We start from the raw sequence: 27,438 nt of genomic DNA, 5'->3' as shown, positions 1-27,438 counted from the left end.
AAAACGAATATGAATCGCGATCGATTTCGATCGTCCGATCGCACCTAAAGGAAAAACGAATCCGAACTATTCACGTGCGCAGGATCGATCTTGGACCATCCGATCGCGGGATACGCGGCTCCCCAGCGTGGCACTGATGTCAGCGTGTCTTGTCACGCGGCGCGCTCCAGTTCGTCGAATCTGTTGACTGAGCAGTACTACGTGGTCGAACTTTTTCTATTTGTATTTTAACCATCTGTTTTTAACTTTTTTTAAAAAAAAAAATACATTCATAACTTAAATTTTTACCTATTTTTTTACAAATTATTTTCGATTACATCTCTAACCATTTTTTTAATAATTTAACAAAAATTAAATTAAATTAATTTATAATAATATTTTTATTTAATTTTAAATTATTAAAATTGATATCGAACTAATTTTCGAGCTCGTGTATTACATCAAGTGTCACTTTCAAAGCTGAATTTTCATATAATTTTAATTTATTTACCTTTGAATTTCTATATATATTTGTTTACAAACATAAACAAAATAAACATCTTCTAAAAAATTATATAAATAATTGTACGCTAAATATCAAATAATAAAAAAATTTATAAAATTTATATTTAAATTAAATATTATAAAAAAATTTATCAAATATGTAAATATTCATGCTGAATATAATAAAATACCCATTTTTTTTTTACTAAACAAACGAATGAAAACCAAAACGAGAACAAAAACTAAGTGTTAGTCTTCAACGAGTCGGGACCAAACAATATCGCAATTGCTCATATACGCGAACTTGTTCAATTCTTTTGGGTAAACCCTATTCTTGGATCCTTGAGGGATGTTGTGGGTAATGCCAATGAGGTAATTGATACAAGAATTGTATTTTGGTCATGGGTTAATTACACTATGCTCCATGTTTATTTTTAATTATTGACCCAATACAAATTAAATACATACATATATATGTATATAATTATATTCATCAAACCAAATTATTTAAAGTCATAAGATTGATGCCAGCTTTGGGATTAATTTAAATAAATAAAGATTCATATATAGCATAATGTTTCCTTACATTCACAATTCCCCTTTTGTCTTTAGTCCTAGTTGACAGCCAATAAGTTCAACCCTCACATGGTCCCTAATTCATTCAATAAAATAAATATAAACCCTAGTTTTGTTTATATGCTTCTACCATGGATGATGGGACAAGTTTAAGGTAGATAACATGTCGTTTGGATTTTGACATATTCCTACCAAGTACAAATTTGAACATTGTACCGGATTCAATGTGTGACTGAATTTCCTTTCTTGAAACATACCACCAAATTGCATATTAGATTTTGGTACGACACGTAAGTTTAAAATGTTAGTTTTGGTATGCGAACGAAACTATCAATTTAATGAGCTCATTTAAAAATGATCGAATATAATTAAACAACATTACACCTTAATGCATCGTGTTTAAGTATGAGTTCATGTTATTTTTGTAATATTTTTATTTTATGATGGGAGAAACGAGAATTATAAAAGTTTGTCGATATAAAAGACAGTTATGGTCTCCAAATCACAATATTGTCATTTTATTTTATTTTTTTAAAATTCTGTCGCAAGAAAAAAATTAGTTTTTAGGCATCGCGTTGATTTGGAAGATTCAACCGCTGGACGCAAATAATTTTTCTGCGATAGATTCAGGTACGGTTCCGCTTACACTTATCATTAATTCAGTACGGAATTTTATGTTTAGATTTACAGATCTGTCGATCTGAAAAATATTTTTTTATTCTGATCTCTAATTCCTTCGAAAACAAGAAGATATATTTGGCGCAAAAAGAAGATGTTGATTCGTATCATCTTAATTTTATTATAATTTTTCAATTTTTTTTTTCTTCTAAAATATCATTTCTCTATATCGAATAGAATATACTTAACCAAATATTTTTCGTATAAAACGACTTAATTATATATATATAAATAGATTATGGCATATTTTTACCCTTTTTATTTCGAACTTCAAATCGTATATAAACACATAATACTATTATGGTTCATATATCAAATTACTCTTAACAATTAATTTCTTTTCCATTTCGAATAATACAATTGAAGCATAAGATTGCTCCTCCTTAAAAAAAAATCAACTTGTGTCTTCTCTTAAAAATACTTTTTACAGTTCAATTATTTCTCAACATCCCACCCGGTCACGCCACTCCAAGAACAAAAGTGTAGCGCCGTAGTGAGCCAACGCGCCCATCACCACCAAAACATGGAAGATCTGATGACTGTGTCCGGCCAAATCGAACCACCCCGGCTTAAACCTCTCCGGCACCCGGCTAACGTAAAACCCAGCTCCCGTCAAGTAAAACAGAGCCATGGCCAACTCATAAACCAGCGTCACGTCACGACGCGGGTTACCCCAGTTGACGACCACCGCGTGGACTGCTGGGAAAATGCCGAACAGCCCCATTGAGCAGAAGAGCATGGCTCGGAACCCCCGGTGCTTCCCGGAGGAGAGTGACGGCGTGAACAATGTGATGACGGTGAAAATCCCCATGGCCGTTATGCCGCTGAGGTAAACAAAGGTCCAGTGCGGGGAACACTGGAAGATGTAGTAGATTGGGGGGAAGAAAGAGGTGATGATCATGACGGTGATCCCGGTGTAGTCGACTCGGAGGAGGAGGAGGTTTAGGTGGTGGGAATGGCAGGAGAATAAATGACAGATGCTGCTTGAAAGGAGACAGAACATTGACCCGCCGAGGAAGACGAAGAAAGGCCACCTTGTTACCGGCGACGACACGTTCATTTCTGCAGGTTTTATCGTCTTCAAATCTGCCGCTCCCTGCATGTAATTTACCGACGATGGAAGTGTTAATTAAAATATGTAAAAAATTAAATTAATTTTTGTGAAATTTAAAATATATTTTATGTTACGTAAACTTTTTTAAATTTATTTATAACGTCGTAATTAAATTAAATTAAATTTATTTAAATATTTAAATAAAATTAGCTAGGAAAATAATTTTATATTTTATATTTTTTTTAAGGGAACTTACCACAAAGAATTGTTTGGAATCATGAGAAACGTTTACGTCTCCACTCATAGGGAAAGATCTGCCACGTCACGTTATAATAATTAAATTATTTATTTTTGAAAAAAGAAAAATATCAATTAACTAATTTTAAATATTAAAATTTACTAATATTAATTCGAAGAAAATAAATTTTCAATCATTGTAAAAATATTTTAAAATTAATAATGAATGGCTGTCCCGATCCAGTTATAGACGGCTTTAATGGGCCTCAATTAATGGGCCCCAATTAATGGGCCTCAATTGATGGGCCCACTTTCCTGGTCTTATTCTCATTTTCTAGGTCCCATTTGGGAAAATTAAGAATAATTTGTTTTTCAAATATTCTTTTTTTTTTGTGTGTTACAATTGAATTTCAAATAATAAAAAAAATTTAATTAATTAATTAAATCAATAGATTAATAAATTAATAATATTATTATTATTATTTTAGTTTTTCCTTTGAAAATTGAAGAAAACGAGTATTTAAAATAAATAACAAAATATTAAAAACTAAATTGTTGTAAAAAAAAAAAGATATTTAAGGATTAAAATGTAAGAAATTCTAAATTTTGGGAAATAATTTTGTAATTTACCATTAATTATATTTGTTTTTGTTTAATTTTTTTTTTTAAAAAAAAATACATGATTTTTGTATATATTTAGAGAAGAAAATATAATTTTACAAAAGTAAAAAAGAGAAGAAAGTTGAGGAAATTAAACCTGGTAATGAAGCTGAGAAGATCAGCTACGTCTGGTACTTGTATAAAATTCGCCATTGTTAAACCCAAAAACAGAATAAACCCAATTAAGTGCCTGCAATTTCAATTCAATACACACAACCTTTTAAAACTAAACCACTATATATACATATATATATATATATACATACGCACACAGACATGTATACAAACCCATATATGTAAAGAAATTCACTCGAGTATAGTTTCATCAAAACCCATGTACAGTATTACTCAATTCCATCATTTCTTCCAAGCTAAAACTAATTCAAGAACACTAAAGACACACACACATATGTATATGTGTGTGTTTGTTTATATATAAATATATGTGTGTGTGTATGTACTTACGTCCAAACGTTAAGGGTCTCGTTGTGCCAACGGAAGAGGCTAAAGAGAGCTTCTTTGAGAGGCCAGTTGACTCTGTAGTAACCAACAATGAACTCGTTGTCTCTCATATACTCCGGCACCTCCCGAAACGACACCAACACGCACCGTTTCACCTTCTTCTTACCATCCTGGTTAGCACCGTCATGATCGACCAGCTCAAGTGGTAGAACTGCCTGGTATTCTTCCATCTTCTTCTTCTTCTTCTCTTTTCTCTTCAAACAAACAGCTTCTCCCTTCAAACTCATGATCTGCAGGTCTTTGATCCTGCCCACAAGACGCAAATGCACAAATACATATATCTAGGTCTACCTATATATATCTATATCACAAGCACAAAAAGCTGATCAGAATTATATATGTATATAATATATATATGGGTCAAATATGGGAGGAGAGAAATGGAGATGGGAAAGCTTGGGAAAGCCAGCGAGCTAACTGCACCAACTGCAACATTTAAAGAGGGTTTTTATTTCTAGGTTTTTGATTATTTGGAGGGGGAGAGAGACAAGTGTAAGATTAGATGGTAGGTTATCAATCAATTCTCTGTATTCATTGCACGGCACTGGAAAACCGATCCAATTTAATATATATATATATATATATACATATAAATATTTTTCCAATTTTATTTATTATTAATAAGTGTAATATTATTACTAATAAAATTAAAATTACTGTCAAAATTATTTTATTTTATTTTTTTCCTCAAAATCAATTAGGTTAAATTCACATAATTTATTATATACACGTAACACATAATATTGATAATTCCGACACGTAACATCATTAAATCGAACTATTTTTAGTCTCGTTTTTTAGGTTCGAATTCTATTTCAACGTCTCGTATAAGGGTATGTTTTAAAATTTGTTCGATTATAAAATAATTACGCACCAAATAATGATTAAATCCTACACTTTACGGAATTAAAAATACAAAAATAAAATAGCATGCACGTATTTTATTTATTTTTAAATTAAAATATGTAATACATGATATGTTTTTAGAGATGATTGTATTTTAATTGTATATGCAATGTGTATAAAAATAATGAATTGTGTATAATCACTTTAAGAACTTATATAATATATCATTATTATAATAATAATAATAATAGTAGTAATAATTACGAGAGGAAAGCCAAATGTTTAGGTTCATTGTGACGCATGATTTCGTGCTTTTATGATAATTAAATTTTTTTTTTTCATATTAATTTTAATACACAGTAATTAATTAGCATAATTATTGATATAATTAAAAAAAATAAATTAAGTTTTACGGATAAAATTATGAAAGTTTTCAATAAGCATCGTAATTAAATATAATCAAAATTATATATACATATATACATGTATATAGCACGTTTCTTGAGAGTTGAAAAATGGGCAAGCTTTCAAAAAGGCGAAAATACGTTAAAAACTTGTATATGTATATGTATATGTATATGTATATTAGTTGAAAACTTTCCTGACTTGTGGGTAGGTCTCTGAGTTTGATTTCTTGGGGAAGAAAAAAGTAATATTATATTAGAAACGTGTGTTTGATAATTTGCATTAATTAGGAAATTACTTGCTCCCTAAATTTCCTTCCTAATTATACTTATAAACCTCTTAACAGCTAACAAACAACCATAATTTCTTGCCTTAATCAAGCTTAAATGCGTATTAGTGCATGTTTATAATAATAATTTCTGATTATATGTTTATTTATGGCTCAGAGTCTCTTTTCAACGTCCACAATGGGGGGGGGAGGAGTAAGCAGATATGGGATGGCTATATAAACATTAGCACAATATCCCACCAGAAATGTTAAAAAATAACAGGCAATTTATTATTGGAGATATATATATATATATATATTAGATGTATACATATGCATATTTAACTTGAGTCCAAATTGCAACAACTGAAGTAGGCTGCACCAGAAGCCTTGAAAGGTAATGAAGCTTCTAAAAGAGCTTTTGCAGTAGTGTTCTTCAGAAGCTGATTGCTGTTACCCTATGCTTTTTCTCCATCAGAGAGAGAGAGAGAGAGAGATAAAATTGGCATCATCATATTCAACAAACCCAAAAGAGAAGTTTTGTACAAGAGCTTCCAATGGCTGCCAGTCTTCTACTATGCCAAAAGGACCACCAGCATCCTATTGACAGAAAATAACCAAGGAACGTAAATAAAATGGAGAAACACAAGTTTAGGCAAAAGGTGCCATTAGGGTTTCGAGGAAAACCGAAAAAAGGATCCTCGGAGAAATGAGGAGAATGCTTGCATGTTTGTGGCAGGGAAAAGGGATGAGCAATGGAAAATATTGAGATGAGCGAATGAGATTCATCAAACCCGAGTGTTATAATAGAATAGGATTTTGATTTCCTACACCCTCAAAATCCCCAGTTTTTCCAAAGAACTACGGATGTCAGAACTCGTGCAGTCCTCGGGTGCATGAACAACGTTGGGGCTGTCGACTGGGATAACATCCGAGAGAGGGTAGTTCCGGTTAGAATGTAATAGACTGCTCGCGCTGGTACAAACTCCCTTCAGTACAACACCTTTATGCAGCCCTCCAAGCAATCCTTCATAATCTGTGTCACCACATTCTCCAACAAAAACCACCATCTTCGACAAGTCCACACCCCACCTAACATAGAGGTACCTGAAATTTTGTTTGACGCTTTTAGATTTCTGTAGATAACAATGAAGTATAAAGTTGAACACGTTGAATGTTTAATCATGCAGGGAAATAGAAAACATTGGAAGATTCATCAAACAGACGAAGAGAAATTTGAATAGCAAAAGACAACAACTCATTTAATTAATTTTTTTTTACAACAAACTATTTAATTTTGTTGAATACCACATTGTTGTCTGTAACACCATGTGATATGATTCAAATTAGTCAGCAACATAACTGGGAAGGCACCAGCAAAAAAGAGATTTAGGAAGTGACCCACTCTGCTTGACTCTGGATCTCCAGTCATTGTTGCTGTTCCCACTTGCAAGCACAGAATTTTTAGTCACCCACACTTAATATACCAGAACCAAGACCTCCAAGACACATAGTTACTGATCACACATGAGAAATGAAGGTTAAAAGTCCAATAGGTCAATTTAACCCACCACCTAACCACCTTTTCTTGCTTATATGAAGAAAATCAATATTGCAGATTACCATTTGTAAAGGCTTAATTGTCATAGATCTGTTACTTCCACCGAAGGGGTGGGGGGAGAACGGGGAAGGGGAGTTCTTCAGCATTGAATGTTGTGTGTGAGAGATTTTATAAGATAAAGAAAATTGGAAAAGCATCATCAAGCCATTAATGACAATTAGCATAAAACCTCTTACCTTAGAGCTTGGGCACGAGATGCTAGTACAGGAATTATGTTTATCCTGGTACCATTCTGACAATAGATAGCATGACAACGAAGAGCCTGAATTCTCAGCAACTTCCGGAGCTCCTTAACAGGGGGGACCTGAAAAGAAAAATAAAAATTGGATGAAAATATATCAAGAACACTTCCTGATTGAATAAGAAGATATCAGTTGTTTCCTGAGAATGTGGTTCAAGAGGAGAAGACTTACAATTGTGGGCTTTTGTGCTCTAAAAGTGTAACAATAATCAGTTGAAAGTTGTTCGGCTGCAGTCACAATCTGCTCCTTGCTCTCTGACTTTTTACCAGTGACATTAGCAGCCCAACGAACCAAAGTCTTTCTCAATCCTTCTCCACCCCATCGATATTCAATGTGTGAATGGTAATAGAAGTCAACAACAAAAGGACCATCCTCAGAATTCAGATTTGGATAATACAGATCACTACCACTATTGCAGATGAAAGCATCAAAGTCATTAGGGCTCAAGCCTCCTAGGCGCAGAAAAGAGTGTATCTCTGATATCGTTAGGGATGTCGACAAAACAAATCCTATAGAACCATCAGTCTTTTCCTTTCCCACTGCCTCAAAAATCTTTCTAGTGGATTCAAGAAGACCCGAATCCATAACACAATCAATAGCAAGAACAAAAACATGTTTCCTCCTCCTCAATGCAGGAAATTTTCCTGAGCTGGTATTCGAATCTGCCTTCTCTGTGGACCCTGTTTTTTTTGTATCCTTGATGCCTCTTGACCATGATAAAACAGCATTCTCAATTTTGCTCTTTCTATCAGCAGAGTTTCCTTCAATTTCTATAGGGTACTCATTTCCACTAGCCCCGCTCTTCTCTCCATCTAGTGAAAACTTCAAATTCAAAGATATATCCTGTATGTCCCTCAAGGAATCACTAGGCGACTCAGATTCTGAACTTTCATTTCCATCATCACTTCTTTGCCACTGTGGATGCCTTGGCTTACAGCCTGCTATTCGAGATAGGTATGTTTTGCAATGCTCTGGCCAAGAAAACAGGTGAATGTTCTTCAATCCATTTTGCCGACATCTTGCCCAAAGCTGCTTATCAGCAACAAGTTTTAGAAGAGCATCAGCAATGGACTGCTGATCATGAGGATCAACAAGAACACCGTTGTCAAGGACCTGCGAAATATCTCTAATCAATTTTCAGAACCCGTGGTGGAATTTCCAAGTACGGATTTAAATAGTTATCTGACAAAGACTGAGAGCAATAAGTAAGCATACTCGATGTATATCAACTGGACCTCCATTTTTTGTAGCAACAATTGGCAACCCATGTGCCGCTGCCTGTTCAACAGACAGAGTAATCATATGGGTTCAACGCTGTCAATATATGAGAGAATTATTTATAGGTAGTAAAAAGAGCACCTCAATTAACGTAAGCCCAAAGGGTTCAATGAAAGCTGGATTAATGAACACACCCTGCAAGAAAGTTAAGTAATATTAATCTCAGTTCATAGCAAAATTTCATCTTTTGCTTCTGTTGTATAATTTGAAATCAGAAATCTAATTAAAGAATAAATGGACCAATTGAATTGCATGTAAATAAAACACCCACAGCACAGATTAAGGCTATGCAAATGTGTACAAGTCATTATAAGTGTATGCAAAACCAATAGTTAGAAACAGTAGACGGAATTTGACCATGGATCATACAAGGGCATACATGAAACCAGAACGAAATTATCAAAATAACAGCACGATTATTAAGTTGAGTCAACAGATCTCCTCAATATAACACACAAAATAAAATATTTTTCTACTTCAGAGAGAAATGTATCGCTTTAGAAAAATGAGAGGACTGGATGTTCCAATGAACTACTTCACCTTATGCTAACAAGGGGTACCATTTATAATGGAAAACTAGCAATAGTGGTGTGAAATTTCGTTTGTAATTTGTTTTAAATATCAAAGGAATATAAGCAGATACATGAACAATTTGAACATCTTATGCAAGCTGTACAAAAGACAAGTGCACAGACAAAAGACAGTATGCAAAGTGAGGGAAATGGTTATTGAAGAAAAACCATTCATCTTTCCCAGTTGCATCTCAAAGCATCAAAACATAATATGAAACAAACAAAGGATACCTTTGTTTTTGCTGCTAGACGATAAATGTCAGGAACATCAGCCTGTTTATGGTGTTTAGGATATGCCACTTGCCCGTACAGATCATATTTGTCAATAAGCTTCAGTGCTGAGAGAAGAACAGAGGCACTGGTGCTTGACATTTCATCAATTCCATCTCGATTACCCATAATTAGTGTCTGCAGAAGATCAAATCGGAAATGTAATAGATAAAATGATGTGAACTAATTCAGCTTACAAACATAATTGATGAAATGCCGTTATCAACTAATTAACTTTAGAGATCCAAACGCACAAGGTTAGCAAGCTCTCTTAGTGGACGGCATTCTCCAAATGCTTTGACCAAAGTTGTGATGTTCTTTTTTGGATCTGGCCTTGCAAGGGCAAGTATCATAGGTTTACGAGGATTGGTAAAGAAACGCATTATCTGCAAAATCCAATGTTAGAAATGTCATCAATATGATGGTCAAATAAAATGCAGTTACATCATTAATGCCTTCACTTCACCAGCAAAACGGGAGGTTTTCCAACTACATAGCTAGCTAGGAAGTCTAACCATCTGGATAGGGAAAGATTAGAACCTCGGACCATATAGGTGGATCTGGGGAAGCAGGATGGTCTTCATTTCCTTCTAGTTCACCATCCATGTCACCCTCTTGTGGAACAATATGATGGAACTCCATTCCAGGAGGAATTATCTGCAAAGTCCTAAAAATCTTTAGCTACCTCAAGAAAAGACATCCATGCATCTGAAATTATTAGAAGGTTATCAACCAAGCTCTATATACAGTGAATTCAGGTTGATAACAGTCTTCTCAAGTCTGAACTTGGTTGAGACATGATGCACAAAAATAGACCCAACTAAAGGAACATTCCTCTCTGTGGATCTTTCAGAAGATTAACTTATATATCAACAGCCACTTATAGAAAAATCTATTTATTTTAAGACAAGGTTCCTGCCAAGCTGTACATTGTATCTACTGAATATACAATATAACCATGATTTTAGACCAAAATGATCAATTAACAGAATTTTACTCCATCCATTTGAAGCACAATAAATTTTCTTAAATATAGTGCAAAGCACGTGCATCATAAACCTGCATAGAAGATTGTGTTTCATCATCTTCAATTTAGATCATCAGACACCTAGCCACTCGGTACCTTTAAATCTTTCTGAGAAGAGTATATACATTAAATTTTTTTAATAATAAAGTTAACATGCCCATCTTCAAATAAGAATCAAGCATCAACCCTAACCAACTCTTGCTCAACCAAGTTATTGTACGAAAACAATATTGTCTTATGCAGATAGAGGATCTATAAGTCAAGCTCCAATAGAAGGCACAACAAATGCAAATATAAGGTCTATAAGGTAATGAAAATTGGAAGACTACTTACCGCCATACGAGGCATAAACCTGCCATAACAGCTAACATTACGCTTGATCCTTGCCCGTAATTTACGCTCCAAAATTGGATCAAAACCATCATACAGACGCCACTGCTCATCTATCTCCTGTCTAGTGCTAGTTATGACAATTTCAGAGGAATCAAGAGATAATTCCTCAGCCTCGATCCTGCGCATAATCTTGTATGTTGTGTTTATTTCATCCCTTGATAGCCGGCCTTGTTTCAAAAGTTGTTCCAACTTATCCCTTCCAAGTGAATGCCCAGTGAAAAGCATCGGTACATTTAATGCACCAGATAAGAGAGCGACAGCGTCACCTGCATCAGCATAGTGGCCATGAATTGCAGCAGGCCAAACAGGTTTTCCACCACCAATTTGCTCGCCAAGAACATTGGACATCTGTATAATGTGATTGAGAGCACCATCAACAAATTCAGGAATGTGAGGCCACAGGAGCTCTTTTGGGATATACTTATCTCTTGGACCAAACGGTATCCGGACAATATAAGCACCACTGCTTTCACCTATCTCATCCATAAAATCATCCGAGTTTCTTGGTGTCAGCATCTCTGTAGGTTCCCCATAACTCCAGTCCACATCTGGTGATGACACCTGTCTAGTCAGCAAATCAACTCGATAAACGCCTGGCATCGAGCCCAAAGCCCTGGCAAGTTCCACGACATACTTAACCTAGAAAATAAAATTCTGTTACTATCTGTGACAATAAAAATTTTCATAATGCCAACTTAGAGTAAAACAGAAAAAAGCAAAGTTGAACAAGCTTCTAAACCAAAAAAATAACCTGACCGCCAGTATCAGAATCACGACCAAGCTCCATATTTTCACTACGTATCAGACCATGAAGGCTGCATGAAGACTAGTTGTCAAAATTAATTATACACCATCACAAATGCGAAAATCATCATCATGAATGTTTCAGTTCCTAAAAGAATAAATCTCTTAGAAATTAATTATTTAATATTTACACGATAGCTACAATGCTTATAAAGATCTGGAAGCTCGATTACTATGTTTGATGAATGTTTCAGTTCCTAAAAAGAATAAATCTCTTAGAAATTACTTATTTGATATTTACACGATAGCTACAATGCTTATAAATATCTGGAAGCTCAATTGATAGACAATGCCACTCATCAAACATAGTAGGTAGTAGTTACAACAGATCACCGTATAGTCCTTTCTACAGTTATATTTGAAGACTAAAGCAACAAAGTTGAGTTCATGCCTTACTAATACTATGTAGAGCTTTTTTCCCTTCAATGTCTCCATCACATCAACAGAATGTATTCTGGGCAGTCTTGCTCTGGTGCTCTCACCATGAGCTGACATGTCAGTGACTGCATCTCCTTTCTCTCCCTCTGATAAGTCTTCGGACATATCAGCAGTTGCTTCCCGGCGGCCTCTTTCACGTTCAATCCGACGCTTAGCATTCCTCTGGGCTTCCTCTCCCTCAAGCTTCACAAAAGAGGAAGTAGAAAACAACTTGTGAGTGTTCAATAGAACGAGTCCAAATTTGACAATCAAAGACTGCGCGAAGAGTGTTCTTTGCTATATAAAGACTATGAGAATTTTCTCCATAAAATATTGGCCAGGGAACGAAACACCGAATTGATATTTTATGCCTTTTAGTTTCTAACAAAGTAATATTCACCGAAAATAGTTTTAAAATCCTGTTGGCAGCATCTGGATCGATGAAATATAGTCCAATAGTACCGCTTACGACTGTTTGTTCAAACTCATAAAAATTAGAGAGGTTTTAATCTTCAAGCAAAGGGCAACCTGGCCATGATAATGGACAACCACTGGTACCCGAGTGAGATAGAAAAAACTCGAATCCTTTTGAACACTCCTTAGAGGTAAGACAGCATATCTGATCACTAACTCTGATACCCAGAGTGAGATAGGTCAAAATAGAATTCTTTTGAACACCCACTTTAAAAAAAGAAGGTAAAAAAAAAAGGCCTGGTGAAGGAACTTCCAAACGCTTCTGAACAAATACAACGGAAACCTATTCAACATTCAATTAGAATAAAATAAGACTCATTTTGAAAAGGTCCACAGAATGGAGAAGACCCCATTAAGAAAAAAATTGCAGCAAAAATTAAAATCCATTTACAAGAAAAACAAATTCCAACAGATCAACCAAATTAAATAAGGACTACCCCCCCCCCCCCCCCCCACATCCACATCACTGTCATAAAACTCCTGATCCTTCCTCTAGTCTCAAAGCCTACTTCAAAGTTCAAAATTCGAAATTACAGCAGAAGCTACAAAAAAGAAAATTCAATTAAAACTGAAAAAGAAAAATACCAAAAGCCCAAACCTTGAAGAGAGAGAGAAGACAACATACCTGCTTCTTCTGACGAGCCAAATTCCAAATCCTCCAACACATGTTCTCCAATCTCGTATTCCTCTCCTGAGGACTCCTCGTCGCCACAGCCTGGACTCACCAGAAACACACATCGATACCCAGAGAAAGAAAACACCGCATACACACAGAAATAGAGATGTACACTGACACACATGCTAGAGACAGAAAATTACAGAGAGTGCAGGCAAAGGAAACAGATAGTACCCGAACCCATGATCGATGAAGATCCGTCTCATCGAAGCCAGTGATGACCTCTTCAACAAAATAGCGACTGGGAGTGAACCTCCCTCTCTCCCGGAGCAACAGCGACGATCTCGCATCATCCAGTCCCGGACCCACGTCCAGTATGGCCTCCAAGTAGCTATTTATCCAATCGTTGCCTGCCATTCCTCCTCCTCCTCCTCCTTAGATAGAGGAAGTAAAAGAGGGAACGTCAATGGCTGATTAATCTGGTTACTTAGACGATAAATGGAGTGTTGTGTAATTAGAGCCGCACGAGAAGCGTAGAAGGAGAGAGACAGTCAGAAATAATGAGGACTCCTGTGTGAATAGTGTTAAAACTATTTCTATTTTCTTTTTAATTTTTTTTTATAAACAATTAATTAGGAATTTAAAGTATATATTGAAATTCTTTATAAATTTCTGAAAAAAAAAAATATATATATTTTTATTTATATTAAATATGGATTATAAATCAATTTCATTTAAAATTTTAATTTATTTTAAAAATATCTTTAATTAATTTCTATAAATAAAAATTTTACTTATAATTATAAAAAATAATAATTAAATAAAAGACAAGTGCACATGATTACGTGAGTTTCTTATAATTTGGACCGATTACGTATCAGAATTATTCTCGTAATATGCTCTCGTCCGTTTGCTAATTAAAAAAATTTAATTTATAATATTAAATATTATAAATCGATCATTATAAATTTATAATATTAAAAAAATAATAATAAATTTTATATTATCTTAACGTAATCGTACTAAATAATATATTAATTTAACGTAATGAAATTTTATTAGTAATTTTAAATGATAGAGTGTGTTCGTAATAATTATCGATAATTTTTTATTTATAAATTCGAAGGTTATGTTAATATTAGAATTAAACACCCTCGTAATTATATTTATGTTGTGATGAAGATTGATATTCATATATTCATATATATATACTTGAAAATAATATAATAGTAAAAATCTAACATTTTTATAATAATATAAACCGGTAATGTTTATTAATTAATGATTTATTAATAAGTATATGAAATCTCTAGAAACTGTATACGTATTGGTTTTTCAAATGATTATAGTTTAAGCTGGTACCGTCAACCAGAATGTTGCATGGCAGCTGTCTATTGGAGCACGTAGAGCACTTAAAAATACTATATAAATACCCTCTGTGTGTACGTATATATGTATATATGTATATATATATATATGATTTAGAATTTTGATCTGAATAAAGTGTATTTAACTTTGAGATTTATTAATTGGATAAGGTGGCACCATATTTGAAGGTCTACAGGGTGGCAAGCCAGAAAAAAAAAAAGTGAATATATAAGCACCAACTTTCAATTATTATACATATGTGTGTATATATATATATATATAAGCACCCATTTTCAATTATTATATATGTATGTGTGTGTATATATAAGCACCCATGTAGGAAATTAACATTTTATAATTATGGTGATGTTGATTGATGATTCTCTACTATAGTATTTTTTATTAGAGAAATTCATAAATTATAATTATAATTAAAATTTTATGTGTACTTTTTTTTTAAAATACTTTCATAAATAAATTTTTATAAAAAAATATTATTTAAAAAATTTAATTATTATATGATAAGATAAACTTACTCAGTATCGTAATGATATAGATTAAGATAAAGACAAAAGTTGTTGAGAATTTGAGTTCGAATTATTTTCGGTGTAACTTATATAGGGTTATTTTGAGTAGTAATTTGCTTATGAATTTGTAGACTGTAACTAATTGAACAAATCTAATATATATATATATGTGATGTGTAAGATAGAAGGGATTAGGTAGGGTAGGGTACATATAAAATTGGAATAAAAGGTGGGGAAATATAAATATAATGTTGTAGTGAAATAAGGAAAAAAGAAACTATATGGTAAGCAATATATATATATATGTATATGCTAAAATTATAGCAGCTAGCACAAGAGAAATGCAAGGAATGGTAGCCTTTGTTCTTACAATTTAGTAATTAGTTTATAAAAGTAATATATACCTGTAATAAACTAGGTACTGCACATATAATATGTATATATACATATATGTATATATTATACACACATATATGTACATAGCCTATGGCAAGCAAGCATGCATGTGGCATGTAATCATGGCTGCTTCTGAAATCTAATTTCAATTATTGTGTTCTGCAAAATGGTTTAGTATATGTGTGTGTGTATATAAATATATTCTCTTATATGGTATTTTTTTTTTTGAGTTAAAAGACTATATTTACAATAAACTTACAAATATCTTTATTTATTTATTTATTAATGTTTAATTAGTAAATTGAAAATATTCAATCTATTTCTATCTATTCTAACGAAAATAAGAATAATTCGATCTTCAATTTTAAATATTTATCTTTAATTGATCGTAATTTAATCGAGTTCTGAACTGATAAATATTAATATAAAAAATTTGGATCCGATGAAAAAGAAAAAGCAATTCAATCTTTTTGAAAATCTTTAAAGAATAATCACTTTTGATTTATTGCTTATTTTTGCTAAAAGGAAGGATTCTTTTAGATGAGTACGTATCATAAGCACTTTTTTTTATACCTCTAAATTTCAATCAATTTATTCTTTAATAGATGATATTAGAATATAGTAATAAAAATTTAACGTATTTAATTTTTGTGAAATATTAAAAATAATGTTAAATTTACCCGTTATATCAAAAATATATTAGAAGGCACTTAAATCATTTCCTTTAACGAAAAATATTACATTAACCAGAATAATAATACAGTTATGTTTGAAAAAAAATGTTTTTAAACATGAATTTATGAGTACAAATCAGTTTTACTATCAATGTCATGAGCTACTTTGTTACATTCTCTATATGTCCACCTTATTATTACCTCCAATTTCGTCGTCAGCAAGACTCTGCAATCCGCAACAATGAAGTCGTATTCTACGTCATCCTCCTCTCGAGGCTGTCAGATTATTGTATGTCTTCTGAGCATATTTTTATACAACGTCTGGCCCTTGGATATGTGTGTGTGTGTGTGTATTCTGATGCACTTTGGCATCCCAATAATTCTACATCATACGTAGACCAACATCCATTCAACCGTTTATAGAATGTTACCATTACCTTTCTCACATAATTGTGTATAATTCCACCGTATACGGCCTCTAATCCCGCCCTTGGGAGACTGCCATCAACTTACATTTATAGACACCCTCTTCAAGAGCTTACCATTCATGCAATTCTGCAGTAGTCGTCCTTTTTTACACTGTCACTCGGCTGCGGACATCCTTAACTTACTGTCATTCACTCAGTAACTTCCTCACGAAGTCACTTAAATCCTTAATCAATTAAAATAGATAAAAACATACATTACTCGTGTAACGACCCCGTAAATATTAAAATGAAATGAGTATTTAAGTATATCAAATGCGGAAGCGAGATCAAAATTTCAGTTAACATCCCTTACACGAAAAACCAAAAACGTACTTAAAATATAAAAGATTAAACTAACTAAGAGAGAAACTCGAAAATAAAACTATGAGTATGACTACAGAGTCTCTAGGTATCCCCTTCGTCGTCCTCCTGCGGAACGGGCTCGGGAACCATGTCTTCCTGATCTGAAATGGTTAAATAAGGAGTGAGCTACACTAGCCCAGTAAGAACATCACGATATCTCACCGTCACGGAGGTAAAGGTGGGTAGAAAAACACAAAAAGACCAATGGAGCACAATTTACAATAAACTCGTTTATTAACATGAAAACCTTTACCATCCACTTACCTTGGTGGAATGTATGAAAACAATATGAGAAAAACAATAACATCATCATAATCATTGAATAATCTAAGCTGTAAAACATAACACTTATCACGCCTCTTGTAATTCAATCATTGTACAACATATCCCTTTTTCTCATTTACCAGCCTACTAGTATCCGTGGGGGTCCATAGGGGTTCCGCTACCCGTTAACCTTTAACATTCATAATCAGTTTCCAGGGCCGTCCCCATACCCCGTCCGGTATGGGCGCCAAAACCATGAACCTCAATACCCCGTCCGGTATGAGGGTGAAACGGGCCGTCCCCATACCCCGTCCGGTATGGGCGCCAAAACCATAAACCTCAATACCCCGTCCGGTATGAGGGTGAAACGGGCCGTCCCCATACCCCGTCCGGTATGGGCGCCAAAACCATAAGATCTCCATACCCCGTCCGGCATGTGAGACCACAATCCCGGTAGGGTTCCCTACGGACCCGGTCCGTCCACCATCTCCCAGGATATCTAGTCAGGCTGACCCCCCATAATACAATTATCAGTCTAAACAATCTTTCATTTTCCTTTTCCTCAATCAACATCATCAATTCACATTTAAACAAGCAAATCGTAATTCATACCAACAGACAACATACAATATCAGTTTTTTCAGTCATTCAACCCATAATTAATAAAAACGTAGTATATGCACACAAATCTGTAAAATGAACACATCAAACCCCATAATGCATTTAAAGCTGTAAAACAGTGTAAAACAGGCCAAATAACAGTAAATCATCAATCACACTAGACTCGGGCTCCATTAGCAACCTTAAGCAATTTCACACATGCGTTAATTCAAGAAATACCGTTTTATCATTTTGAACTTTAATACCGTGATAGGAAATAGGGTGAGGGGTCGTTACAGTTGGTATCAGAGCCGCGTTTCCTCGGACCCATCCCTTACACTATAGTCCTTCAAAAAAAAATACTCACCGATGGGTCGTTACTCAACCATTCCTTGTAAATGCAGGTACACAGAAATGAGGAGAGGAAGGCCCCCACTAAACCGAGCGGCACAAGATAATTCACTTCGGGAGGATTTGGACAGATTATATGAGATGGTGGAAGCTCTCGTAGCTGCCCAGCGAAGGCAAGAGGAGAGAAGGGAGTTACCCAGACCTCCTCCGCTAGCGCAGGTTGAGCCCCCGTTACAGCAGGCTGATCCCGAGCCACCCCGGCAGGAGCCTGTTCCTCCACAGTACCACCCGGCACCACAGCCGCGGTACGACCCGGTACCACAGCCACAGTACCAACAGGTACCGCCACAGCATATTCCAGTGCCCCCACCCCATCAGCAGGCGCCACCACAGGGTCCCCCAGTTCACCCTCAGCCGGCCCCAGTTCCTTTACCTCGGGACCCCGCTCCCTCCTTGATCGACCCCGGCTTCATAGAGAGGTACAGGAGACTGAACCCTTCTACTTTTTCAGGGGGATCCTCTTTTGAAGAGGCCCAATACTGGCTGGCGGAGACTGAGAGAGCCTTTGAGACCTTGGGAGTAATTCCTGAGCAGAGGGCTGCCATTGCCTCCTACATGCTGGTAGGGGAAGCAGTACGCTGGTGGGAGCTCAAGCGGGCCACCCTGCCTGTACCAGTTACTTGGGAGCAGTTCCTAGCGGCTTTCCATGCGGAGTATCTCCCTAAACACATCCAACATTTAAAGGAAATGGAATTTGCTCAGTTGGCCCAGGGTAATATGACAGTGTCGGAGTATGCCCGCAAGTTCCTGGAGCTGGGCCGACATGCCCCGGAGACATTGTTGGATGAGGGCCGAAAGGCCAGGAAATTCCAGTGGGGTCTCCGCCCGGAGATCAGACAGCACTTGTTGGTGATGGAGCTCGAGACATATTCGGCAGTCCTGGCAAAGGCGCAGATCATAGAAAGGAGCTTCGACACCCGCCCTCAGCTAACGGGAAGTTCCCGACCTTCAGCCCCGCTCCGCAGGCCAGCGCCTACCATGCCTGTCCAACCCAGTAAGAGACCCAGGCCTGCCGTTCAAGGCCCTCCTCAGGCTATGGGGGCAGCTCGTGGGAAGATCTGCCAGTACTGCGGTAGGGATCATGGGGACCGACCCTGCTACCGCCTCAACAACACCTGTCGCATATGCGGCAGTGCCCAGCACTATGCGAGGGAGTGCCCTAGGAACCAGAATCAAGGGAGGCCTCCAATCCAGGGCAGAGTTTACAACCTTACCCAGAAGGATGCCGATGCAGACCCGGACGTGGTACACGGTATGTATACTATCTCTGGCCACATTGCTCATATTTTGTTTGATACTGGTGCATCACATTCTTTTATTTCACATGTTCTTGCTTCCAAAATTTGTGTATCACCTGATAGACTAGATTCATTATTGTTTGTATCTACCGCTGGGGGGGAGACACTACTAGGAGAGGTTGTCTACAGGGCATGTGCCGTGGAGATAGCAGATAGGAAATTGAGGGTAGACCTGATAGGGTTAGACACAGGGGATTTTGATGTAATCCTAGGAATGGATTGGCTGGCGGCGTATCACGCCACCATAGACTGCTTTAATAAAAAGATTGTATTTAATCCTCCCAACGAGGAGCCATTTACAAGTTAATAAAATTATTCGATACTGATTCTCCCTAATGACAAATTCTTTTCTTCTTAATCCCCAGTGCGTTGATATTGTATTTTCCCTAACTAGGTAAACCCAAGAAGGAAGTTTGTATCCAAGAGATTCCAGTAGTCCGAGACTTTCCAGACGTATTTCCGGATGAACTGCCCGGTCTACCAGGGGACAGAGAGGTCGAGTTCACCATAGACTTACAGCCAGGAACCCAACCCATCTCGGTAGCTCCTTACCGAATGAGCCGCATCGAAATGGAAGAGCTAAGGAAACAAATCACTGAGCTACAAAACAGTGGCTTCATTAGACACAGCATTTCCCCATGGGGTGCCGGGGTTACTTTTGCAAGGAAAGGAGATGGAACGTTGAGGCTGTGTATTGATTATAGAAGGATAAACAAGGTAACAATTAAAAACAAGTATCCTCTCCCCCGGATTGATGACCTTTTCGATCAGTTGCAGGGTGCACAGGTCTTTTCTAAAATAGATCTACGATCAGGTTACCATCAGGTAAAAGTGAGAGCAGAAGACATCCCCAAGACGGCATTCCGAACCAGGTACGGACACTATGAGTTCCTGGTTATGCCGTTTGGGCTAACCAACGCCCCGACCATCTTTATGGATCTAATGAACAGAATCTTCAGAGAGTTCTTGGATAAATTTGTCATCGTGTTCATCGATGATATCTTAATCTACTCAAAAAGTAGAGAAGAACATGCTCATCATCTTGCCCAAGTCCTCCAGGTACTCAGGGAAAAGAAGTTGTATGCAAAGTTGAGCAAGTGTGGATTTTGGCTCGAGCAAACCGCCTTCCTAGGACATGTTATATCGAAGGAAGGGGTGTCGGTGAACCCCGAAAAGGTTGAAGCGGTACTTGGTTGGAAAAGGCTGACAACAGTTAAGGAAATTCGCAGTTTCCTAGGGATGGCGGGTTATTACCGCCGGTTTGTCGAAGGGTTCTCCAGTCTAGCGGCCCCTCTAACCCGACTCACAAAGAAGAATGCAAAGTTTGATTGGAATGAGAACTGCGAAAGGAGTTTTTCAGAATTGAAGAAGCGACTGACTACTGCACCCGTGCTGGCTCTACCGAGCGGATCAGGAGGGTATACAGTTTATAGTGATGCCTCCTATCTGGGCCTGGGTTGTGTCCTGATGCAGCATGGAAAGGTTATAGCATATGGGTCTAGACAGCTAAAGAATCATGAGAAGAACTATCCTACCCATGACTTGGAGCTTGCCGCAATCATACACGCCTTGAAAATCTGGCGCCATTATTTGTATGGAGAGACCTTTCAGATCTACACCGATCATAAGAGCTTGAAGCACATCTTCACTCAGAAGGATCTCAACATGCGTCAGAGAAGGTGGATGGAACTCCTCAAGGACTATGATTGTGACATCCTATACCATCCAGGTAAGGGCAACGTAGTAGCCGATGCCCTCAGTAGGAAGAGTGCAGGCACCCTAGCCCATCTGATGGTTTCGGAATGCAGGTCCATTGGGGCTACGCAGCAGGTTCGACTGCAAGATCTGAAGAGGGCCACATGTTTGAGCCACCTAGCAGTCCAACCCGAGTTAATCCAAAGAATAAAGGAAGCCCAGTCAGTCGACCCCGCCCTAGTAAACCGCAAGAAGGATGCAGAACAAGGAGTGAACTCAGACTTTCAGATCTCCGCCGACGGATTGATTCGTTTCAAGGACAGAATGTGTGTCCCAGACGACAATGAATTAAAAAGAGACATCATGACAGAGTCCCATAGTTCAAGGTTCGCCATGCATCCAGGAAGTACAAAAATGTACCAAACTATGCGACCCCGATTCTGGTGGAATGGGATGAAGAGAGATATAGCCGACTTTGTATCTAAGTGCTTGGTATGTCAGCAGGTCAAAGCAGAACATCAACGCCCAGGGGGGTTGCTTCAGCCTTTACCGATTCCAGAATGGAAGTGGGAACACATCACCATGGACTTCGTATCAGGACTACCCAAGGCACGATCGGGACACGATGCCATATGGGTAATTGTTGATCGACTCACTAAGTCTTCCCACTTCCTGGCCATCAGAATGACTGATTCGTTAGACAAGTTGGCAAGAATGTATGTCCGGGAAATAGTCAGACTGCATGGGGTCCCGGTAACAGTGGTGTCCGACAGGGATCCCAGATTCACTTCTCGGTTCTGGAATAGTTTCCAGCAAGCTATGGGAACAAAGCTGTCCCTTAGTACTGCCTTCCACCCCCAAACCGATGGACAATCAGAGAGGACAATCAGTACGCTGGAGGATATGCTCCGAGCTTGTGTCCTTGACTCCGGAGGCCATTGGGACGACCACCTACCCCTGATAGAGTTTGCCTACAACAACAGTTACCAAGCAAGCATCGGCATGGCCCCATACGAGGCGCTATACGGGCGTCCGTGCAGGTCACCGATTTGTTGGGAGGAAGTGTGCGATAGAAGATTGTTTGGCCCGGATTTGGTGGAAGAAACCACGTCCAAGATAGTTAAGATCAAGAAGAACATCCAGACAGCTCAGAGTAGGCAAAAGAGCTATGCTGATACCCGGAGGAGAGACCTGGCCTTTGAGAAAGGTGACCGTGTGTTTCTTAAAGTCACCCCCTTCAAGGGAATTAGTAGGTTCGGCAGAAGGGGAAAATTAAACCCCAGATACATTGGACCCTTTGAAATCTTAGACAAGATTGGTACCACTGCCTACAGACTTGCACTGCCCCCTGAGCTCGCCCGGGTTCACAATGTGTTTCATGTATCCATGCTGCGCAAGTACAATCCGGACCCTTCTCATGTCGTGGCTCATGAACCGCTTTCACTCCGAGAGGACTTGTCTTATGAAGAAGTACCGGTCAGTATCACAGACCGAGAAAGCAGAATACTCCGTAACCGGGAAATATCATTTGTAAAAGTCTTGTGGCAGAACCACACACCTAGGGAGGCGACTTGGGAGCTGGAATCAGAATTTAGGGCCCAATATCCTCATCTGTTTGATCAAGAGTAATGAGGCAAATTTGGGGACCAAATTTCTTTATGGGGGGGAGAGTTGTAGCACCCGGAAAGGAGGAGAAAAAAAAAAAAAAAAAAAAAAAAAGGGGGCCACGTCAGCAGCCGCGTCAGCAGCCACGTCAGCAGTCCCGGCCAACCAGGGCCTGCCACGTGGCAAGATCGCGTCACTCCGAAAGGAGCCACGTTGGCGATCCGCGTGAGTGCGATCCGACGGCCCAGATCAATCACGCGATCGGACGGCCCAGATTCAATCGCACGGACGGCCCAGATTCAATCAAAAACGAACGGCCCAGATTAAAACAAAATGAACGGCTGTGATCAAAAGGCAAGGGGTTATAAATAGAACCCCCACACCAGACCACAAACCCTAGCCGCCAGCCGCTCGCCGGAGAAGACGAACCAGAGGCCGACCGCCGCCACCCGCCGCCGCTCGCCGCCGCACCGGGGAAATTTCCGACCGCCGATCGAGGTAAATTTCATACCCCCGACTCGTTTTTCCCCACTGATTCCTCCTATGGCCAAATCGAAGCCGAAATCCCGGCCAAACGGCCGGAATACGCGGCCGAAGCCCAGCGGCGCCGCCGCGCCCCCTCTCGGTTTTTGCCTCCGACGAGGCCCTTCCCGGCCTCCGTTCGATGCAATTTTTATATCACCGTGATCACCATTCTTTTCTCTACAGGTTGACCGGAGCCGAATCACCAAAACACGAACCTCGCCGGAGAGCCGCTGCACCCGAGAGCGCCGCCACCGGTAAGCTCCGTTTTTCCGTGATTTTTTGGCCCCCCGAGGGCCCTAGGGTTGTTTCCTGACAAGGACCAATGCGAGTGTGGCCGAATTCGACCGAAAACGGCCGAAAACAGTCAACCCGAGGTGACTCGCCGCCGCCAGCGGCGGCGCCGTCGCCGGAGCACGGCGGAGCCGCCGTGCCGGAGTTGCGATTTGGGCCGAAAGAGGCCTTGGGCCTAATTTGGAATTTTTTTGGAACACGCGCAGGTACTGTTAGTGTGTTTCAGTTCCCCGAGAAAAATTCAGGAAAAATTAGGGACAGCCTGCAGGCGCACTGTGAATCGTATTCGGATCTCGAAAACAAGTAAGGACCCCTCACCCTATTTCCTATCACGGTATTAAAGTTCAAAATGATAAAACGGTATTTCTTGAATTAACGCATGTGTGAAATTGCTTAAGGTTGCTAATGGAGCCCGAGTCTAGTGTGATTGATGATTTACTGTTATTTGGCCTGTTTTACACTGTTTTACAGCTTTAAATGCATTATGGGGTTTGATGTGTTCATTTTACAGATTTGTGTGCATATACTACGTTTTTATTAATTATGGGTTGAATGACTGAAAAACTGATATTGTATGTTGTCTGTTGATATGAATTACGATTTGCTTGTTTAAATGTGAATTGATGATGTTGATTGAGGAAAAGGAAAATGAAAGATTGTATAGACTGATAATTGTATTATGGGGGTCAGCCTGACTAGATATCCTGGGAGATGGTGGACGGACCGGGTCCGTAGGGAACCCTACCGGGATTGTGGTCTCACATGCCGGACGGGGTATGGAGATCTTATGGTTTTGGCGCCCATACCGGACGGGGTATGGGGACAGCCCGTTTCACCCTCATACCGGACGGGGTATTGAGGTTTATGGTTTTGGCGCCCATACCGGACGGGGTATGGGGACGGCCCGTTTCACCCTCATACCGGACGGGGTGTTGAGGTTCATGGTTTTGGCGCCCATACCGGACGGGGTATGGGGACGGCCCTGGAAACTGATTATGAATGTTAAAGGTTAACGGGTAGCGGAACCCCTATGGACCCCCATGGATACTAGTAGGCTGGTAAATGAGAAAAAGGGATATGTTGTACAATGATTGAATTACAAGAGGCGTGATAAGTGTTATGTTTTACAGCTTAGATTATTCAATGATTATGATGATGTTATTGTTTTTCTCATATTGTTTTCATAAATTCCACCAAGGTAAGTGGATGGTAAAGGTTTTTATGTTAATAAACGAGTTTATTGTAAATTGTGCTCCATTGGTCTTTTTGTGTTTTTCTACCCACCTTTACCTCCGTGACGGTGAGATATCGTGATGTTCTTACTGGGCTAGTGTAGCTCACTCCTTATTTAACCATTTCAGATCAGGAAGACATGGTTCCCGAGCCCGTTCCGCAGGAGGACGACGAAGGGGATACCTAGAGACTCTGTAGTCATACTCATAGTTTTATTTTCGAGTTTCTCTCTTAGTTAGTTTAATCTTTTATATTTTAAGTACGTTTTTGGTTTTTCGTGTAAGGGATGTTAACTGAAATTTTGATCTCGCTTCCGCATTTGATATATTTAAATACTCATTTCATTTTAATATTTACGGGGGCGCTACAACTCGTATTAAAATTCGAACGCGTTTAATATTAACAAAATATTTAACATATCATAAATATTTTCGCTCATTTTGAGATTTTTTTCGTATTTATTCAGATTTTTTTTTTATAAGTGAGATATTTAACATCGTGAAATTAATATTTGATATTATTATTAGAATACTCATTTATTACGTAATATTCTTTTAATATTAAAAACATAACAATCTTTATATAACACAACAAGATTTTAATGGGAAAATAAAATTAACTTTTTTATTTTTTATTTTGATCAACAAGATCATAATATTTTAAATTAACTAATAATAAAATAAAATCATTTTTATTACTTGCATTATTATTTTATTTTATTTTTTTAAAATACTCTTAGTCGGGTTGGCCCATATTGTTTGGGCCATGACCCAGTTTTCATGGCCCATGACCCATGAAGACACGCAGTTCCCGTACACTCAAGAGCCCACGAAGGCACGCGGTTTACTCGCGCAACTCTTGATTTTTTTTTAAAAAAAATAAAATATACTTTTTGCCTTATTATTAAATAATTTGTTATTTATAATTTAGTTTTTATAATTTTAATTATCTCATATATAAAAAATAATAAATAATATATATATATATATAATATAATAAAATAAAATTTAGATGTACGTTTAATTCCACAATTATTAATTGATATTACAGTCGTAAATTTTAATTAACAAAATTTACCAAAATAATCATCTTTAATTTTAGATTTTAACTTAAATTAAAATATTATAAAATAATATAATTTATTAATGTATTGATATAATTACAGTAATTAAATTAAATTTTATTTTAAAATATTATATAATTATTAGATTATATTATACATTAATTTTATTATTCTATGCTGCAATAATTATTATTATTATTTTGCCCCTTCCACAATATCTTTTTCTTTTTATTGAGAGCCACGGTTCATTTATATATATATATATATATGTATATGTATATATATATATATATATGAATTATGATGTTGGCTCTCTCACGTCATAATTGATTCAATAATTAACGTTACTGTAATGGGTTAGTGCCAGCTAGTCCATGTGGTATTATAACACACACACACACACATATATATATATATATATATATCCTACAATTAGGGTTAAGTAAATATTATCTCAATACATATATTATATATATATATAGTAGACTTTAGAGTAATTTTTTAATATTTTAATTATATTTCAGTTTCATTATTAATTAATTAATTGTAAAACACTAATCAATTAGTCATTAAATTATTAAAAAACCCATAAAAAATGAATATAAAAATTAATCACTATCATATTTTCTATCACAAATATGAACACACTTTTTATTTTTTGGGGGAGACACGCATTTCATAGTCAAACACAAGTGGGACCCATCCTTTATATATATATGTATATATTTATAGAATATCTTATAAATTGTATTGTCATTATATATTATTAAGTTTAAGTTAATGCAGAAAATGATAATTAAGTAAAATATAATTATTTTTTTAAAATGAATTAATTATTATAAAATATTTATTTTTATTTAAAAATTATAATAAATTTTAATTTAATTTAATTATCGTATTTTTATAAATATTTATTAAACTTTATAAATTAATGAACTCATGATATTAATTAAAACTTTTATTAAAAAAGCCATCATTAATATTGTGAACTCAAAGAATGTTGGTATCTATATCGTAGGTTGTGGGGTCCCCTCTCCGCTCAAGGTTTTGATCTTGGCCGTTGATCTCCATTGCCAATTTTCACGACCAATGACCATGACTTGTTGTCTGCGCACGAAACGAAACGCTACAATTACCAAAATACCCCCATCGTCTCTTTGTGAAAAGGCAATAGCGCAGCATTTTCAAGACGGTCAATAATGGCCGACTCAAGGC

The 27,438-nt window shown here is 37.1% G+C and overlaps 2 protein-coding genes across 3 annotated transcripts; both read right to left on the bottom strand.

Moving 5' to 3' along the window:
- Positions 1-2,019: 2,019 nt before the first annotated feature.
- On the bottom strand, positions 2,020-4,749 carry LOC110815741 (heptahelical transmembrane protein 1-like). Of its 2 annotated transcripts, none has more exons than XM_022043676.2 (4): positions 4,154-4,749; positions 3,786-3,878; positions 3,048-3,105; positions 2,020-2,833 (listed from the first exon to the last, which is right to left on the bottom strand). In XM_022043676.2, exons 1-4 carry the CDS (start codon positions 4,435-4,437, stop codon positions 2,180-2,182), a joined length of 1,089 nt encoding a protein of 362 aa, XP_021899368.2. In that variant the 5' UTR covers positions 4,438-4,749; the 3' UTR covers positions 2,020-2,179. The 2 variants fall into 2 exon arrangements, with proteins under 2 accessions (XP_021899368.2, XP_088064848.1); XM_088208722.1 differs by having other exon boundaries at positions 2,257-2,833; positions 3,044-3,105.
- Positions 4,750-5,996: 1,247 nt separating this feature from the next.
- SPS1F (sucrose phosphate synthase 1F) lies at positions 5,997-14,001 on the bottom strand. Its single transcript, XM_022043466.2, has 13 exons — positions 13,678-14,001; positions 13,453-13,542; positions 12,328-12,557; positions 11,884-11,947; positions 11,073-11,771; positions 10,253-10,369; positions 9,967-10,098; positions 9,674-9,850; positions 8,952-9,005; positions 8,808-8,870; positions 7,764-8,705; positions 7,527-7,654; positions 5,997-6,836 (listed from the first exon to the last, which is right to left on the bottom strand). The coding sequence occupies exons 1-13, from the start codon at positions 13,858-13,860 to the stop codon at positions 6,557-6,559; spliced, it is 3,159 nt and encodes a 1,052-aa protein (XP_021899158.2). The 5' UTR covers positions 13,861-14,001; the 3' UTR covers positions 5,997-6,556.
- Positions 14,002-27,438: the final 13,437 nt, after the last annotated feature.

This window comes from Carica papaya, chromosome 7 (genome assembly GCF_054855325.1).
Source record: "Carica papaya isolate Zhongbai chromosome 7, ASM5485532v1, whole genome shotgun sequence".
NCBI lineage: Eukaryota > Viridiplantae > Streptophyta > Magnoliopsida > Brassicales > Caricaceae > Carica > Carica papaya.
This window is presented reverse-complemented; position numbering and strand designations above follow the sequence as displayed.

Bases quoted from the DNA above. Each gene is read 5' to 3' on its own strand.
- LOC110815741 (XM_022043676.2), bottom strand. From the start codon at position 4,437: ATGAGTTTGAAGGGAGAAGCTGTTTGTTTGAAGAGAAAAGAGAAGAAG. The intron at 3,879-4,153 runs GTAAGTACATAC...TTGAAATTGCAG, and splicing joins GAGACCCTTAACGTTTGGAC to GCACTTAATTGGGTTTATTC. The intron at 2,834-3,047 runs GTAAGTTCCCTT...AATTACATGCAG, and splicing joins ATTCCAAACAATTCTTTGTG to GGAGCGGCAGATTTGAAGAC.
- SPS1F (XM_022043466.2), bottom strand. From the start codon at position 13,860: ATGGCAGGCAACGATTGGATAAATAGCTACTTGGAGGCCATACTGGAC. The intron at 10,370-11,072 runs GTAAGTAGTCTT...AGGACTTTGCAG, and splicing joins GGTTTATGCCTCGTATGGCG to ATAATTCCTCCTGGAATGGA. The intron at 8,871-8,951 runs GTGCTCTTTTTA...TCTGTTGAACAG, and splicing joins TTGGGCTTACGTTAATTGAG to GCAGCGGCACATGGGTTGCC.